At 44.2% G+C, this 19584-nt stretch overlaps 1 protein-coding gene across 6 annotated transcripts in view; it reads right to left on the bottom strand.

The window, feature by feature from the left end:
- Window positions 1-5464: 5464 nt before the first annotated feature.
- Window positions 5465-19584, bottom strand: part of LOC122540598 (transmembrane protease serine 4-like) — a 58235-nt gene continuing 44115 nt past the window's right edge. For 3 of the 6 annotated variants that reach the window (XM_043676515.1, XM_043676516.1, XM_043676514.1), the window contains exons 7-13: window positions 19217-19257; window positions 16334-16493; window positions 15530-15699; window positions 14333-14428; window positions 13327-13469; window positions 11676-11825; window positions 5466-7464 (exon numbers count right to left, since the gene is read on the bottom strand). In XM_043676515.1, the coding sequence (XP_043532450.1) occupies window positions 7453-7464; window positions 11676-11825; window positions 13327-13469; window positions 14333-14428; window positions 15530-15699; window positions 16334-16493; window positions 19217-19257 (772 nt within the window). In that variant the 3' untranslated portion in view covers window positions 5466-7452. Of the gene's footprint in view, window positions 7465-11675; window positions 11826-13326; window positions 13470-14332; window positions 14429-15529; window positions 15700-16333; window positions 16494-19216; window positions 19258-19584 lie in introns of all 6 variants that reach the window. The other 3 variants (XM_043676519.1, XM_043676518.1, XM_043676513.1) reach the window with 2 other exon arrangements.

Raw genomic sequence — 19584 nt, 5'->3', positions numbered from 1 at the left:
CATTATGAATGTAGATCTTTGCATTTTCTCACCATCAGGGAGGTCCCAGGCTCATCACTAACTACATGTGGGCATCAGGTAGATACTTTTAAATAAAAGTGACTTAAACCCCTTTGGGATCTATAAACAAAAACTCCTTTCGGGTGGGGGGGGGTGTTGTCACGCCATGGTAGTGTCTCACCCCTGGACAAGGAAGCCCAAGTTGAAGTCCCACATACTTCAGAGGTGCACAATAACATCCCTGAACATGTTGATTAGAAAATAGGTTAATTTAAAAAAAATTAAAACTTCTTTGGGATCTCGTGGTGTGATGGTAGGGTCCCTTCCTCTTAGCCAGGCAACTTGGATTCAAGTCCCACCTACTTCAGAGGAGCATGATAATATCTCAGAACCGATTGATGAGAGAGTATGAAGATACCTTTATTAGGTCTCTTGTGCAGTTGTTGCGTCCCCACCTCTGGACCAGGTGACCCGGGTTCATGTCCCACCTGCTCCAACGGTGTGTAATAACATCACTGAACAGGTTGATTAGAAATCATCCAAAAATTCCTTTGGGCTGGTCTTTCTAATATTGCAATATGAGCTGCCACTGACACATTATATGTTCACATTATGATAATTTATCAAACATTTTTCCATTAGTTAATTGCTCCAATTGATTCAGTCACTGATGGGTTTCAGTCAAGCCCTTTCAATCTGCTTGAAGAGAGCCAATGAGGTTTTGGAGAGCTGCTTCCAGGTAGCTCTCTGGAACCTCTGTTATTGCACCTTCAGTTTTCAGCTTTGATTGTAGAGTCTTTGCTGTTACCACCTCAGCCTTTAGACCAAATCAGTCAGCATTCCCTCCTTCCACTTACTGCCAACTCAAACCTCGGGTTTGCATCCCTCTCCATAGCTGGGTGAACCCACCCCAGTGGCACTTCCTGCCAGTGATATGTCCATTAGGTTGGCATTATTACCCAGGAACAACTTTCCTTTTAGCTATTTGCACCAGAGTCTTCCATGTGTGTGGATCCTTCCAAGTGTCTGGTAGATGATAAAGGGTCCTCAGTGAAGGACCTGACAAAAACTTGAAAGTGAGCATTGATGTATCCATCAGAAACCAATGGTTACATCACTGTATCTCACTCATTGTAAATTCCACCCCACCCCCTGACAAGGCAGAGTGTTGGCTCCCCCACCAAATCCATTTGCTCATTAGGAATAAATGGGAAGCAGTGTCTCATTATCTTACTACTCGAGTAAAATGATGATGTCATTGCCTGATGTACCAACAGCACTTTTCAGGCAAATAAGCCACTGCACCATTTACAACTGGTGTCATAGCAACAAGCATCTGCTTGGCAATCCCTTAGAATATCAGTATATGATAGTGAGGCTGGTCATTCTCAGAGTATCTTGGAAAGATATTCCTTTAATAATGAGTGTCTAATTTCCAAAAGATGTCTCATCCATCAAACCTCACACTGTTTTGCTTGAAGAAAGTCTATAATGATCGTAGTCACTATCAATGCATTGTTCAAAACTGGAAAACTTGGATCCAAAGAGAGCAATTTTAACTTGCAGGCTGGTGTTAGAGACAACATTTGAGTTTTTATTTTACATATTGGATTTGAGGTAGATTAAAATCTGGATGATGTAAAACCAACATTGCATCCAATCCCATTTGAGCAGGAGGAAGTCAACCTGCCCCCGTTGGATGGGATGTAGATTTAGTTCTGAGTGATCCTGTTGAATCCTCACCCAGTGAGTTAGTTCTCTCTCAAAATCCTGATCCTTCCTGTCAGGAGGGAAACTTCTCCCTTCTCTCAGGGTCATTAATTCTTGCCAGGATTCAGATTTCAAACCTAAACTGCCAACTTTGGCCTAAATTTGGATCTGATTTTGATCAGCCTTATGAGCAGGAAGCATCTTAAAAACTCATGACTGGCCTCTAGATTAGCTGGTGAGAGGATGGTCAGATCCAGGAAAGCCCAATATCTGACAGAATAAAGGGTTGGTACCACATGGGAGTCAAAACAGTAACCTACCAAGAAATGGGTCATCACAACACCCCAATGTCACAGAAGCATTCTTGACATCTTCAATACTTACATTATGGCGGTGAGGGAGGGGAACTGAATGCCATTGTTTTTAGACTTGGTCCTTCTATTTGTGGGATCCAAGTCTGAACCTGTTCCAAATGTTGGGAGTTGAAATTTAGCTCAATTCGAGAAGTTGTGGCACAACATTGCGATGATAAGAGGTGGCCTTGGTCTCTCAATGCCACATAAAGAAATACATTGGTCATACAGCCTCATTGCATGGAACGAATCACTAAAATAAGTTGGCATGAAAAATTGCAAGGACCTACAATGATGCCAGCTACAATTATTTTGGCTGAGCCTGTGGTTGATGAGACTCGAACTTGAGAATGCTGCATCAACTTCATATCCAAGGAGAAAATGACTTTCAAGTCACCATAGATTCTAATCAGTAACAAAGCTAACCCATGTGGAGGTGGTGGGTGGTGAACAAACTGATGCCCAAACTCCGGGGAAAATATTTCTCACCCTGCTGATTGCATGGGGTTTAAGATGCTTCTTGATTCTGCTGAATGGACACCCACAATGTAACCGACTTGTTATTAGAATTTGCACTGATGTCACTAGATTGAGTGATACTGTGATGCCAGTTACCTCACTATACTTGTTAAAATGTAATGCATGTCAGATGTCAAATCACAATGTGCTCAAGAAATTGGGCATTATGAAAGAGACAGCAAGAGTTTATGCAATATCCACAGACCCTGTGACCAGTTACCTTCTGGAGGTTTCTTAACCCCAAGAGTGTCCTAGTACACCCCTGTATGCACCAGTCAACCAAAGGTAATGGCTCACTGGAGACCCCAACTGCTCCAGTCAAGTCAACCTGAGGTTCCATGAAGGAGCTGGATTGTCCGTACCCATTGGCCCGGGTTGCTAGCACATGGCAGGAGTGTTGCAGAGCTTGTCCTATGCTAGACTGTAACTGACAGAATTCTTCAACTCTGGATTGCCTAGTTTCACAATCTCCAGAGGCCACTACAGAGTTACACATTGCAGGGGGAGCACAACAAAAGGTGATTTAAAAAAAAAACAATTGATTTTTGAAAGAAAACACCATTCTAAGTATTTGTAGAATTCCACCTATTAAATAGAGTAGGTGGAGAGTGGAATTATGGTATTTTACTAGATTCTAGTCAGTAAACATTGGAGACTTGTACAAAATGGAAGAGTGCTATCTACCAAATGCAGTGTGCACCTTGGCTTTGACTAGATTCCCTACAGGGTGGAAACAGGTCTTTTGGTCCAACCAGTCCACACCAACCCTCCAAAGAGTAACCCACCCAGACCCATTTCCCTAACACTATGGGTAATTTAACATGGCCAATTCACCTGACCTGCACATCTTTGGATTGTGGGAGGAAACCAGAGCACACCCACACAAATGCAGGGAGAATGTGCAAACTTCACATAGACAGTTGCCTGAGGCTGGAATTGAACCTGGGATGCTGGCGCTGTGAGCCAGCAGTGCTAACTGCTGAGCCACCATGCCATCCTTTGTGTTTTAAAGCTTCGCCACCCCATTATTTAATGACCTTCCCACATAGGTCGGGAGAAAACACTTGGCTTTCCTGCAGTCGAGTTTTAGGAATGAGTGCCCCCTCTTCCCCCAACTCAAATCTTTTGGAACTGTGAATCAAGACATGACCTCCAATCAGAATGGACTACCACCCATACCTTGGATGGGCAAGTCGAAAGATAAAATGGTGACAAAGGATATACCTCACCATTTATCAAGGGAAGTTAATCATAATTTTACATTATTCGTGGCTTTCTTGAGGAAGAAAATTCAAAATAACATTAATCTTTAAAGACATTAAGTGAAGCTGAAAACAACAGAGGGTCACTGTGCCTGAGTGGAAATGGCTGTCTTTACTGGTTGAGGAATGACCCAACTTGATCACACCATCACATGGGATGGTTGTGTTCCCTTCACTCTGGTGACTGTAGGACGCACACTTTGGACCAGAAGGTAACGGGGCAGAATCTGTGTCTCTCAAACTCTCTGATCATGAAATTTGCATTGCCTTTAATTTTAATTTAGATGCCAAATATAAACTATGCATGGGTTGCCAATGTGTAAAGGATTGACATACTAGATTCTATTTAATTTTTGTATGCTGGTAATAGATTTATTTTATATGGAAAAGAAGATCTCTCACAAATCAAAATAAAAACATTTCAATCTAACCCTGTTGTATATGCCCCTGTCTCGTTCTTTTCTCAGAGTTGGCGATGACCACAGGCTGCCCACATTTCTTCTTGTATCCCTATTAAAAGGATGGGGAAACTAATTCATTATTGCTTTGATTTTGTCAAAGAAAATCCAAGCATTTCTACGTTTGTGATTCAGCCAAGCGACTCATTGGGCCTTTTCAGGGGGGAGTCAACAATGTTGCTGTGAGCTTGGAGTCACATGTAACGTAGACCAAACACGGCAGACATCAGTGAATCACCACACTTCCAAAATGAGTGGAACCCTTGCCTGCTGTGATGCAAAAACCAGTCAGAACACCACCATGTGATTAAACCTCTGGACACTGTGGTGGAAGGGGAAGAACACTTCTTGTTGAAAATAGTGCTATGAGATTGTTTTACATTCAATTAGGGCAGCATGGCAGCTCAGTGGTTAGCACTGCTGTGCCTCAGTGCCAGGAACCCAGGTTCAATTCCAACCTCAGGTGACCATCTGGGTGGAGTTTGCACATTCTCCCATGTCTGCGTAGGTTACCTGCCATAATCTGACAACATGCAGGTTTGGGGAAAATGCAGATTCATGGGGACAGGGTCTGGGTGGCTTGCTGTTTGGATGAGGCATTGTGGACTTGATGGGCCGAATGGCCTGCTTCCGCACTGTAGGGATTCTAAGAACCGGGAGGGACAAAGAAAGCCCTGTCTAATGCTCTTCTTTGAGCAACCACACCTTTGACATCTTGAATCCACAACCTTCCTGAAGTGATGGTGTGGTATATTGGTAATGTCGCCCACACTCTGCTAGTAACTCAGAGACTAATAGATTGGGCCCATAGGTTCAAGTTTCACTGCAGCACGAAGGCTCTGGTGACAGAGCGTTAGTGTCTCTACCTCTGAGCCGGATTGAAGTCCCACTGCTCCAGAAGTGTGTCATAACATCTCTGAACAAGTTGTTTAGGAAAGTGTCTGATCTCAAGGAGGTGAGACTGTTACTGCGCAACGACTGATAGACCTGAAACATTAACTCTGTTGCTCTGTCCACAGATGCTGCCAGACCCACTGAGAGTTTCCCACACTTTGTTTTCATTGGAACATTAACGTATTGCATTACAAAATTTCCAACACAGAACTGCAGTCGAAAGCAGCTCACTTTTTCCCTCCATGTGGAGCTGAAGGAAGGTGCTGACATTTTCCTTGCTAGGGGTAGGGGAAGGGGGGTTGGTCTGACTGAACTATCCCTCGCCCCCTCTGTACACAGATGTGGGTTTACTGTGCAAGCTGAACATCTCCTTTTATACAGCTCAGACAAGTCACACAGGTGGATATGAAAAAATGGTCAATTTTTATTTAAAAACAAATCTGAATATCCAGGTACAAAGATATCAAAAAAAACAAACAAAATAATTCACATGCAATTTGGCGCAAACATTCACGGTCAAAGCTTCAATCACCTGAGGGCAATGTTGGACCGAGTGAGTGAGCAAAAGCAGCACATTGTGACAGCATTCACCTTAGTGTTCGAAAGAGGTTAGCACCAGGATCAGTGCCATGGAGATGTACAAACCCAAATTACAGATGGGAACTGATCGAGTTGCCTCCCCGATGGAAGACATCACCTCTGGTTAACAGGTTGAATAAGCATGCTTGTTGTACACATTAAATACACTGACTGGGAAGGGGATGCCGAAGATTCAATGAGAAAGGGGCCAACACTCTCATTGGAGAATGGATTTATATGAACCCTATGGCAACTCCCTCAGCCCCCACATGATTTTCTCTCTGTCATGGATAGCTTTTAGACGGTGACAATCTTCAGGGCATTGATGAGGAGACACAAAGGACTGGAGGGGTTGTGGGGAAATGGATCATAGCCCAGTCCTGGACTTACCAGAGGATGCATTCAAAAACAACACTCACTGCAAAGTGAGAGGTAGGGTTGCTGGATGATTTGTTTTAGCCATCCACCACCAAATATAAACTCATTCCTTTTCACCAAAGACTTGGCTATGCCATTTGACTGTGTAGAATCCATGGCCGGACCTGCCTATTGAAGACTGGTATCAGATCCAGTGGTACATTTCACATACTGAGCCATTAAGGGGGGGGGGCGACCCCCCACCCCACCCACCCTCATGTTCAACCAGTTTCACACCTCCGTAGTCTGTTTGACAGGAAGTAAGATTTACTCTAAAGTCTCCAATCTGGGGCGGCTCTTATTTGATGCCAACAAGGTGGTTAGGTGCTATTTCTGAACACTAGCATTGTCTCCATCAATCACACAAAATAGTCCTTTTTATTCTGGTAATACATTTAAAAGTTAGGATCTGCTCTCAAATTCAAGGGGGTGGGGTAACAATCTCCCAAAAAGCCCAGGCTCAGGTAGCAAGTAGCTTTCTCCACACCCCCACCAAACCCCTTATCATCAATGTTTCTGAAGCTTTAAACAAGTATAAAAATGTGTGTTTCATAAACATTAAAAAGTTACAATGCCAAATAACAAGGCTTTATTAAAAACAAGGCACTGGCTTTCACCAAATACATTCTGCTCAAACATGCCTTTGCAGAATGTTGGTAGGTCAACCTGGAATCTGCTGTGCAAACATCTGGCTGCCTTACTGAATACTTCAAATTCAATTTGTGAATCAGAAAGAATTTGTAAAACGTCTGGTTGCCCAGGTGATCATTTTCAATCAAAAGATTAAAAGGATTATTTTTTGGTGGTAAGGCATTCAGAAATGTGGAGGTTTGACCTACCAGAGGTATTTAGAATAACCAACACCGTGAATTGCTCCCTGGAAGATAACTTAATCCCTTCCACTGTATTTTTATACTTTTCAATATTGAGATCACAGAGCAGTGCATTGTGGGATGGTTTACAAATAGACATGGTTCACATAATTAAAAAACAATAAAAAGCTATTACAAATTTCTGTCATTTGCCTGAATCTAGTGTCTGAGTTCCCTTACAAAGATCACTGAGGCAGTTGGTGTTTGAGAGTTTTTGCATTCTTGCGTTTTGGATTGAACAAGAAAGGCAAGACAGAGGAGTAATAAAAAGTCAAATCATTGCGTCCCTTAAAAATCTTCAATAAAGTGCATAGAGTAACAGTCTCCCACAAATCCAGGAAACCAGGACCAGGTACAAGGTGGTCTTCTGTCCCCACACCTCTTGTCCTCATTCCTGCATCTATAAAACAAACAAAAACAAAAATGCAATGTGTACAAACATGAATTTCCTTCGCTACTTTTAACACGATCATTTGAGATATTCAGACCAAACAGTGGGGTTCACTTCCATGGAGCTGAAAATGTGTTGCTGGAAAAGCGCAGTAGGTCAGGCAGCATCCAGGGAACAGGAGAATCGACGTTTCGGGCATAAGCCCTTCTTCAGGAATCAGTCTCAGGAATATTTGAACAGACTGGGTCCCTTAAAAAAAGACCAAAAGGGACACACTAGAAGTCCTTTATATTTGCTTGTATTTACACATGAACAGGTCTGGAAGTAAACCATTGCGTCCCTCTAGCTTACTCAGTCAATAAGGCCATGGCTGATGTCTCGGATTTCAAATTTCACATTCCCATGTGCACCCAATAACCTTAAACATCTATTTAACATCACCTTAAAAATATTAAAATTAGCCAACCATCTGAGACAAGAAGGTGCACCCACCCTTCGAAGAAAGCTATCTCCCTATCACTGTCATAAAAGAGAAGCATCTAAATTTTAAAACATTGCCCCCTCATTCTCAGCTGGGCCACAACAGCAATGATCCTTTTGATGTCCATCTCAACAAGATCTTTCAGGATCTTATACACTTCAATCCAGGCACCCCCTCAGTCTTCTAAACTTCAGTGCAAACAAGTTCAGTCTGTCCAATCTTTCCTCCTCGGACAATTCCAAGTATTGGTCTAGTAAAGCCTTCAATGCATTTTCATCCCTTTCTAAATAAAGGGACAAAAATTGTACACAGCATTCGAGATGTGGCCTCTCCAGTGCCCTGTAATAACTGAAGTAGAATGTTTTTACTTTTATGTTCAATCCCTCACAAAGGACAGCCACCCATTAACCTACTTGATTACATGCCTGGTTGCAAACTAAATATTTTGGCACCTCAGAGTTCCATTCTTCTCAATTTAAGTAATACTCAGCTTCTTCATTCATCCTGCTAAAGCAAACAACTTCACAATTTCCCATGTTACACTCAGTCTGTCAGAGTTTTGCCCACTCAACAAACTATCCATATCTGCAAACTCCTCATGTCTTCTTCACAACATACTTTCCTACCCGTCTTGGAGTGGTCTCTGAATTTAGCTACCACGCCTTCACTCCCCGCATCTAAGCCATTGACGTAAATTGTAAAATGTAGATGTCCCAGCACAATTCCCTATGGAACTCCACTTGTCATAGCTTGCCAATCAGAAAATGACCCATTACTGTAATTTTGCCAGCCAGAAGTAAATCTACTACTCCATACCATGAGCTTTTATTTCCCCACAGTAAATGTTTCACGGGGCACTTTCACAAATGCTTTCTGAAAATCCAAATACAGCACAGGGCAGCCTGGTGGTTCAGTGGTTAGCACTGCTGCCTCAATGCTAGGCACCAGGATTAGAGTCCCTCCTCAGGCAATTTTGTGTGTGGAATTTGCACATTGTCCCCATGTCTGCATGGGTTTCCTCCAGATACTCTGGGTTTTTTTTCCCAGTCCAAAGACATACAGGTCAGGTGGCTTGGGCATGCTAAGTTGCTGTAGTGTCCAGGAACGTGCAGGCTGGGTGGATTACCCATGAGAAATGCAGGATGATACAGCAGAGGGGTGGGACTGGGTGGGATGCTTTTCTGAGGGTTGGCGTAGACTCGATGGGCTGAATGGCCTGCTTCCACACTTTAGGAATGCTATTCCACATCTACAGGCCCCCATTGTCCATAGCACATGCCACTCCTCCAAAAACATACCAATAAGATGGTTAAACAAAACAATGTTGAGTTCACAAAGCCATGTTGAACCTTCCCAATTGCCTCAAGTCTTTCTAACAGTGTGTAGTTATAATCTCAAGGGATACCATTTTCCAGTTGTCAGATTGGCCACCGGGAGTTGCTGTTTTTCACCTCCCTTACTCCTTGTATGGGAAAGTTATATTTGTCACTTCTCATTCTGAAATTGAGGGAATGTTCAAAAATAATCACCAACACCAACCACTTCCTCATTACCAACCTCTTAAGACCCTAGGATGAAGTCTATCAGAATCCAAAAGGCTTGTCAACTCACAGCTCCCCCAGTTTGTCTAGTGATATTACAGTCAGGTTGGAAGATGAAGGGCTTTTGCCCGAAATGTCGATTTTGCTGCTCCTCGGATGCTGCCTGAACAGCTGTGCTCTTCCAGCGCTACTAATCCAAAAAAGGATGGAAGCAGTACTGAGTTCTCCTTTCCCTTACACCTCCCGACTTACAGCTAATACTGAAACTTTTTTTATATCCTTGATAGCGAAGATAGAAGCAAAATATTTGTCCAGTTCACCTGCTATTTTCTAATGAGCAGCAGCAGATTCAAGGAGGCACTTTCTGAAGGGGAACCGGGGATGGGCACCACATGCTAGCCCAGTTAGTGATGCCCAAGTCCCACGGGTGAATTAAGAACAAAATTAACTATAGCAAACATTTTCTTAACCAGCAGCTATGGGACCAGGAGTGTGCTGATTGATTAAATATTTCAGATAATCAAGAGGTCCACATAATCAATGCAAAAAGACACACTAAGTAATAGAAATGTAATGCAGGAGATACACACACCACTAATATACTTATTTTTTCTCAAAGCATATATCAATTAAGTAATAATGCAACTTCACCTTAAATAAAACTTAACAGAAGAGAATCTATTCACTCGTACGCACAACTGACTACTCAGACATCGTGGAGTTTGTGATAATAAAGTAAACTTCCAGTATTTCGGAAATATAATTTTTGCCAGTCTATCAAGAGTGCTGGTTCATGAGGTGCTGGTTAAATCAAAGTTTGCTGTATTAACTTTCCAAGCTCACTCTCTGGAGGACCAACACTCACTTTACTCGCTCTGTCACGTCAATGGGTAAGCTGTGCACCCACCAACCCATACAGAGTTCAGTGTCCGAGATGGCACAGGTATTAACCTGCAAAGAGCAGGACCATTCTTAACATGAAGTGCTGTGAGGATAGTTTATCAGGTGCAGCACCCAGTCAACTCCATTCAAATCCTGGAAACATGATTCCCTGGTCACCCCGCTCGCCATCTTCCTGATTTTCCAGCTCCTACCCCCTTACTGCCCACCTGCCACTCACTATCCATTCCCTCATGCACAGGGAATTGTGAACAGTCAGGGAGTGGGGCACAGAGAGGCAGACAGGCAGTGAGGGGGGCAGCAGGGAGATGGTCACGGAGCTAACAAATGGGACCATGAGTCAAGTACTGAGTGAGGTATCCAATTTTTATTTGCTCTAAGCAAACGTTTGTTTGTTACTAGGACAGCAATTGTTGGACTTTTTGTGACTGGTCGACTGTTCAGCAAAACACTGCTGCTCCAATCTTAACTTCTGTTTCTAAACACAAGGGAAGTCTTTACATTTAAAGATCCCATACTATCATAAAGACTTTCAGACACTAGTCAGTCCTGCCTGTCTCTCCCCATATTACAGCAAGATTAATTTGCTAACCCGCTCCGAATTTTATTCAACTGATTTCAACTTAATATTTTCCTCTGAATTGCTGGCACTTGTTCCATAATTGGTGCAGCCACTAGGTGGCAGGACAACACTGTGTAAGAGTGTCAGCCCAATGTAGAGGCAGAGAGAGGATTGACACTGCAAAGGGGGTGGGAGCAGAGAGAGAGGGAACGATTAAAAAGGTGGGATGGAGAGAGGAGAGGATGAGGGGTGGGGGATGAGAGGGAAGGAAGAGGGTGGGTGGAGAAGAGACAAAGAGGGGAACAGAAAGGGAGAATGAGGTTGCACAGACAAAAGAGCAAGACTTGGGGATACAGAGGAGGTGGGGGACACATGATCGAACTGGGAAAAAATGGTGTGGTGAAAGTGGAGGGTTGGCTGCTAACTGGAGTGCAGGTAATGATCAGGAGCAGGAACTGTAGTTGCTTCTCCTTAGCCTCGAGGTAATAATGCCATTTCCATCACTAGGGATAAGCAGAGGGTATGACTGAAGGGTCCAACAACTCGCCAGCTGCTGAAGTCCCAGGAAACCAATGAAAATGTGGTTCTCTAAATAACAAATGGAGTGGACTTCTGGTTAATTTTATATTGAACCATGATGTACAAAGAATGCAGAAGAATGGTTGTGATGGTGTGGACCACGTGCGCTCTGGGTCTGATGACAGGGAGTTGGGATCAATGCCCCTCCTGCACTTACGTTTAGGACTTGGTAGATCCAATCCAGCATTGCGCCCACGTTGCTGTAAACTCCAGGACGGTTTGGGCGGGCACAGCCACTACCCCAGCTCACAATCCCAATTAGCCGCCAACTTTTCACACGAAGAACTAACGGACCCCCACTGTCCCCCTGAAAGGAAACCAGAAGGTACATTCAACAGAATTCATCTGACGTAATAAATAAAGGGGTCAGCATCATCTACAGCTGTTCACAGGCAGGAACAGGAGAGACCAGTCAGAGGCCACCCTGACCCCGGAACCTGTCCCTGAATTGGCCACATAATTCATGAACACCATTGACTCACCCAAATTCCACAATAATTCACTTAAAATTAATCAGCTACTGAACCCTGTTGTAACAGCGTTTAAAGTTCATTCATGGGATGTGGGCATCACAGACTATGCCAGTAATTATTGCCTCCATCCCTATTAGAGTAGGCTGCAGAGAGCGGTCTTCCTGAACCACGGCACATGACATAGATCCCCTCAGGACGGAGGGAGTTTAACCCAGGAACAGATATATATATATATCCAATTCTGGATTAGTGGTGCTGGAAGAGCACAGCAGTTCAGGCAGCATCAAGTCAGGATGGTGAGTGGCTCAGAGGGAACTTGCAGGGGGTGGTGTTCCCATGTATCTGCTGCCCTTGTCCTTTTAGATGGAAGCAGCCATGGGTTTAGAAGATTCTATTGAAGGAAACAGGAATTGCTGCCATGCATTTACAGATGGTACATGCTGCTGTTACGATCAAGTATTGGCTGTGGAGGGAGTCATTGCTGAACCTGGGGGTTGGGGAACCAATCAAGTGGGCTGCTTTGTTCTGGATGGTGTCAAGTTTCTGGAGTGTTGTTGGGGCTGCGCCCATCTAAGCAAGTGAGGAGTATTCCATCACACTCCTCACTTGTGCCTGGTAGATTATGGATGGGTTTAGGGGAGTCAGCAGGTGAGTTACTCGCTGCAGAATTCCTAGCCTCTGACTCGCTCTTGTAGCCACTGTGTTCACAAGGCAGCACTTTCATGTGGTGGGAATGGCAACTGCTAATTATCAGCCCAAGCCTGGTATATTGTCTGGAATATTGTCTGGGATCTGCTGCACGTGAACACAGACTAACTCAGTATTTGGTTGTTCTGAATGGTGTTCAACATTGTGGGATGTCCAATGCAAAACAGACAAATTTCAGCAAAGTGAGGTGGTCCCTTTGGTAAGGGAAACAAAGAGACCACTTACTCCCTGGGCAGTAAGAGCAGAACAGGGACCATAGACGGGATTTTAAGACAATAGAAAAAGGGATTTAAATAAGATTCTGCTAGTTACCAGGGAATTTGAAGGGATCCAAAAAACAAAGAATAACTATTACATCGGAGATACAAGTCTGACAGAAGTAAGCTGGAGCACAGGCTTGCAAAGATAGTCAGCTCAACCCAACAGCCTGTACATGTGCTGCAAACTTTATAATGGATGTGAGGAATGTTAGATTAACCGTAATTCTCTTGACTGGCAGAGCAGGCTCAAGGGACTGAGTGGCAATTTCTGTTCCTTATTCTTACAGTGTGACCCCTCACTGTCACTCAGATTGCTCTATAACCTGCTGCCCCTGTCAGGGATCTGCCATCACATTGGTCTTCATACCTGGCAAGCATCCACTTTACCAGCCTGGTAGCCTGCGCACAGCATTTGCTCAGTGATCTGCCCACCGTAATACTGCAAACTGTTACAAATCTCCCGTCCAATCACCGATACATTGGCCTGTTTAAGCACAGTTGACACTTGACCTATTCAATACAATAGAAAACAAAATTATATCAGAGCGATACCTGGGCGGAGAAGTTGGACACAGTACGGTGAGAATTCTGCCTTATCAGATAAAATGTTAACTGTCTGCCTGCTCAGATCCAACAGCAAAGTGTGTCTGCTCCAACTCCCCATCACTATTTGTCCCAGTCAATATCCCTTTTGTAAAATGGCCTGGCCATCATCACACCCACGTTTGCAGGGGCTAGTTGTTGAAGAGTTGTCAAAATAACTCAAAAGCTCTGCATTTTTCCAATTCGGCCTCTTGCACATCCAAGATTTCCTCATCCCACCGCTGACACTCATTCCCACAACTGTTGCAACCCAAGGGGCTGAATTTCTTCTGTAAGCTCCTGCACCTCTCTCCCCACTCCTCCTTAAAACCCAAATCCTTGACCAACCTCCTTAATCTCTTGTGTGCTTCAGATAGCACTATTGTGGAATCTCTTGGGACATGTGACAGGGATCACAGGATGAAGCCTCCCAGGGTAGGCACAAACACATCTGGCAATTGCACCATTTTGTGTGTGTGTGTGTGTGTGTGTGTGTGTGTGTGTGTGTGTGTGTGTGTATGTATATGTAGAGAATACTGTTCTTCCTGACTTCCTCAGTGTTGGATAAATCTTAAATTGGAACCCCAAAATCTGTCAATGAGACCAACAGATTTCTAGGATGTAGCAGTAACAATGGGAACTTAAATCCTACCCCTGACTTTGCCCCACAATTAAAGACTTTCCACAAAGACATGAAACTCTATGCCCCTGGTGCAGCGCATGGGGAAACTCCTCTCTTTCCTACTATCTTCAAAACAATGATCTCATTTCATATCCATAGTGATAATTACCAAATTCTTTAGTGTAGCCCCAGCCAGTGACCCATGCCAAAATTTTCTTTGGAACTGGAGAAGCGTGGTTAGGTAAACAAACAGGACGAATGTAATCTAGACCGGGAACAAGAGAGAGAGAGAGAAAAAATGATTCAATAGAAAGAAACAGCATTCCTAACATCAACAACAATTGGGGATCCTGGAATATTTTCTCCTCTCCAAAGGGAGCAGCTTTTTTCTGGGTTAGAGAAACCAGCTTTGTAAATTCAGTGTGAGAAAGGCAAGAGCCACTGACATATTCAACATTGTATATCTATCACTAACTGCCTCTGAACTGGTGGTGGGTAACCACCCCCACCTCCCTCCAATTGGCTTGTTCAACCGTTTCAGAGGGAGGTTAGTGGAGAACATGGAGTCACACGCAGGCCACACCAGGTAAAGATGGCAGATTGGCATCTCCCCAGGGCATTAGTGAACCAGATGGGCTTTTACTGAGACTAACACCTTCTCTCCAGAGCATTGGTCCAGATTTCTGGGTAATCACTCAAACAGAATCGTTATCTAATTGTTCCCCAGTCTGATATAACTAACATCTAAGCCAAGTGACAACAACATTACATTGGCAAGGACGGGTGTAGAGAGAGGGGGGTGGGGGGAGGAGGAAGGAGAGCACGAGTGAGAGAATGGGAATATCCTGTTCCCATTTAGTTTTGGGATTTACTGACCGGGTCACTACAAACAGGCCAAGGACCCTCATGGTAGCCTTGGTTGATCTCAGCCAGTTGGTCATCCTACAACTGGATCCACCCCTCAGTGATCACTGCCATAGCCACAAGTGTGCACAGGAAGTGATTACCTGGAAACCCTGCTCATGCCCACAGACTGAGACCAGGATTCAGCTGGACTGTGATGTTCCCACAGTTGAATATCTTTCCAGTAGAGCCTGAAATAACCAAAGTGCCACTGCCGTGTAATTGTGCTCCAGTGAGGGGCAACCTGGTGGGGTCTCAGTCTCCCTGCAAGGGGCAAGTGTCACAGTGGTGAGGGTTAGTGCCAGTCTCTCAGGAAAAATGCACAACCAGCTCAGTAAAAAGCAAGCTGCCCTAACAAAGCTGTTTGAAGATCTCACCTGAGAAAGGGACAGAGTGGTGTTAGATCTTTAACAATCTGATAACACAGCCATGCGCTCGGTTTTGTACTCAGCTCGAGCCTCACCTGTGAACGGTAGCGGTGACCTAACTTTAATGAGGGCTATATCGTAGTTGCTGGTCACTGAATTGTACTTGGCGTTGATGACAACTTTCATAATGGAGAAGGTGCTTCCCCCAGAGTAGAGAACATCACTGCCAGCAAACACTCTCCAGTTTGCAATCTGGTTATACTCCCTGAAATAAACAACGCCATTCAGAAAATCATTCCATAAAGAAAAGCAGTGCAGTGGGACCGTTACTCGATGTCTAATCCTGCGCTGTCTATGCCCTGGGAGCTTTCAACGTGGATGGATGATGTGGAGGACCCTTACTTTCTGTTTAGAAAAGGTGCAGGAGAGGCTTTGCTTGCAGTTTGGGGGAAAAAAAAACCAGTATGAGAGCTTTACTCTGCATCCAACCCCACACTGTCCCTGTCCTGGGAATGTATGATAGGAGAGAGTGTAGAGGGAGCTTTATTCTGTATCTAATCCCATGCTGTCCCTGTCATGGGAGTGTATGATGGGGACACTGGTGAGAGAGCTTTACTCTATATCTAACCCCGTGCTGTACTGTCCTGGGAGTGTTTGATGAGGGACAGTGTAAAGGGAGCTTTATTCTGTATCTAACCCCATGCTGTCCCTATCCTGACTGTGTTTGATGGGGAACACTGGAGAGGGAGCTTTACTCTATATCTAACCCCGTGCTGTCCTGTCCTGGGAGTGTTTGATGAGGGATGGTGTTGAAAGATCAATTGGCGGGTGATGGAGTGTTTGATGATATTTGTGGGGAGCGGGTGGTGTTGCAGGGTGATAGTTACTTACAAACTTACTCTGGGAAACAGTGAGCAGCAGTCAGGATCCACCGGTGGTTTATGATGCTACCACCACACAGATGCTGTTTCTTGTACTGAAGGCTGACCTGCCAGGGCCATTCGTCAATGCTAGCATCCGTACCCCCAACTATCCGGTCAGTGGCACTCCGCTCGCATCCTGAAATAACGCAGCACAAAAAAAAAATACCCAATAGGTTTCAAACAGAACACACAGTCTCAGGAAAATCCAAATTCAAAATATTCCTTGGAACACCAGAAGCTGCAGGAGCAGGAAAACCCCCTTTGACCCAGATGCCCTTTTTTGCAAATGAATTCTGCAATCTGCAATCACTACACCTTAAACTAAACAACTCCATTCATAAAATCATTTCAAAAAAGGAATCATTGATTAATAATAAACAGACAAAACAAAAATACATCTAATTGACTTAAGTTAATTGGTTTATTTTATGTAAGTGGATTGTACATCGTGACTTATCTAGATTTGAACAGACACCATTCCCCTATTTGGAACAGCCAGCAGAGCAGGTCAGAGGCTGGGAGTTCTGCATGAACTCATCTCCTGACCCCCCAAAGTCTGCCCATCATTGATAAGGCACAAGTCAGGAGTGTGAGGGGATATCCCACACTTGCCTGGAAGGGGGCAACTCTAACACCGTGGATGAACAACACCATCCAGGACAAAGCAGCTCCACTTGAATGGCCCCACTGGCTTCAACATGTCCTCCCTGCATCACAGGCAGTGTGTACCATCTGCATGGATGCACGACAGCAGAGCACTATGCCTCTTTACGCCATCTTCCAGGCCTGTAATTTCTACCCCTTGAAGGACAAGGCACAGGGCAAAACCACCACCACCTCCAGGTTCCGCCAGTGCACACAATACCCTCACACTTGGAACGGCTTTGCTGTCCCTTAATAAGAATTGGGTCAAAATGTGTGTGCTCTCTTCCTACCTGCATTGCTGGGAGTAGCATTAACAGCACAGGCTGCAGCAGTTCACCACAGCCTTAGAGAGTCATATAACAGGGAAGGAGACCCTTCAGTCCAACGCATCCATGCCGACGAGGTTTGCCAAACTAAACTAGTCCCATTTGCTTGCATTTGGCCCATATCCCTCTAAATCATTCCTATTCATGTACTTGTAGAGTCAGAGTTATAGAGCAGCACGGAAACAGACCCTTCGGTCCAACCCGTCCATGCTGACCAGATATCCCAACCCAATCTAGTCCCACCTGCCAGCACCCGGCCCATATCCCTCCAAACCCTTCCTGTTCATATACCCATCCAAATGTCTCTTAAATGTTATAACTGTACCAACCGACAACACTTCCTCTGGCAGCTCATTCCACACACGTACCACCCTCTGCATGAAAAAGTTGCCCCTTAGGTCTCTTTTATATCTTTCCCTTCTCACCCTAAACCTATGCCCTCTAGTTCTGGACACCCCAAACCCAGGGAAAAGACTTTATCTATTTACTCTATCCGTGTCCCTCATGATTTTATGAACCTCTACAAGGTCATTCCTCAGCCTCCGACGCTCCAGGGAAAACAGCCCCAGCCTGTTCAGCCTCTCCCGAGAGCTCAAATCCTCCAACCCTGGCAACATCCTTGTAAATCTTTTCTGAAACCTTTCAAGTTTCACGATATCTTTTCGATAGGAAGGAGACCAGAAGTGTCACAGTATTCCAACAGTGGCCTGACCAATGTCCTGTACAGCCACAACATGACCTCCCAACTCCTGTACTCAATATCCTGACCAATAAAGGAAAGCATACCAAACGCCTTCTTCACTATCCTATCTACCTGCGACTCCACTTTCAAGGAGCTATGAGCCTGCACTCCAAGGTCTCTTTGTTCAGCAACACTCCCTCGGACCTTACCATTAAGTGTATACGTCCTGCTAAGATTTGCTTTCCCAATTGTTACTGTACCTGCATTTACTATTTCCCCTGGCAGTTCATTCCACACACAAACCATCCGCTGTGTAAAAGAAACGTTGCCCATCAGCTCTCTTTTATCTCTTTCTCCACTCACCTTAAAATTATGGCCTTGAACTCCCCTACCCTAGGGAAAAACTTTGGGTATTCACTTAATCTATGTTGCTCATGATTTTATAGAGGGCATTTACAGATAGACAACAGAGACTGGCCCAGTCAGTGATGCCAGTATCTCATGACTGAACTGACAAAAATGACACAGGAAAGAAATAAAGACAGTTGCACAGAGACTCTTCCTATAGCTTGGTGAGGACACAAAGAACTTTATAAACAAGCATTTCTGAAAATGCAAGACAAGATGGATGCTACTGAAACCAGACAAAGCAAAATGACCAAACGTTTGCCCAATAGAAGCGCAGGAACCAAACAGTTACACACGCAGAGAAATCAGAGTTAGCGTTTCGGGTTGAGTGACCCTTCCTCAGGACTAATTCTGAGGAAAGGTCACCGGTCCTGACACGTTAACTCTGCTTTCTCTCCACAGATGCTGCCAGACCTTTTCCAGCAATTTCTGTTTTTGGTTCGGATTTACAGTATCCGCAGTTCTTCCAGTTTTTATAAAAGCCGAGATGTCAGCCCCTGCCTGGGTCCGGCACAGACACATTGATAAGAAGTTAATCACTGTGTTCCAACAACTACCAGTATCATTGCACCATGCAACTGCAGGATGGTAGATGGGTTTATAAGGGGAGGGGGAAGCGGGGGGGGGGTTGCTTATTCTTCCTTCAGCTAAGAATTCGCATCTCCCTACGCAACTTCCCAGCAACAAACCTGTCTTTAACTTCACTGAAAACACAATGTGAAGAATTCAATTTGAAAAATTTTGCTAACAGTTTGACAAACAAACTAAAACTCTTTAAAAAGGAATCCATGAACTTACGTGCACAGACCAAAGACACAATGTTCCCAGAAGAACAAGACCTGAACAGAAAGCGAAAGAAAACAATGATTAAAATTGTTGGAATACTTCTCAGTTAAGCTTTTAGATTTGATTTTACTTTTGTCCCCTAGTGACAAGATGTTGTCTGGCTACCAGGGAGATATAATTAAATGCAATAATTGTAATGAAAGTTCATCAGGAAAGCTCAGAGCTTCATTCCTGATTTTAGATTATAAGGTATTTGATATCTGGATCATTCCTTGGACATGTGACCTCACCCCAGCAACGACACAATCCCTGGCTTTCTGTTTGATATTAGCCCTGACTGAAATTTAAAATCATGAAGGGCTTTGATCAAGTAAGAAAAG

This window comes from Chiloscyllium plagiosum, chromosome 35, assembly GCF_004010195.1.
Source record: "Chiloscyllium plagiosum isolate BGI_BamShark_2017 chromosome 35, ASM401019v2, whole genome shotgun sequence".
In the NCBI taxonomy this organism is placed as follows: domain Eukaryota; kingdom Metazoa; phylum Chordata; class Chondrichthyes; order Orectolobiformes; family Hemiscylliidae; genus Chiloscyllium; species Chiloscyllium plagiosum.
Note: the sequence above shows the minus strand (reverse complement) of the source record. Positions and strands in the feature narration are given on the sequence as shown.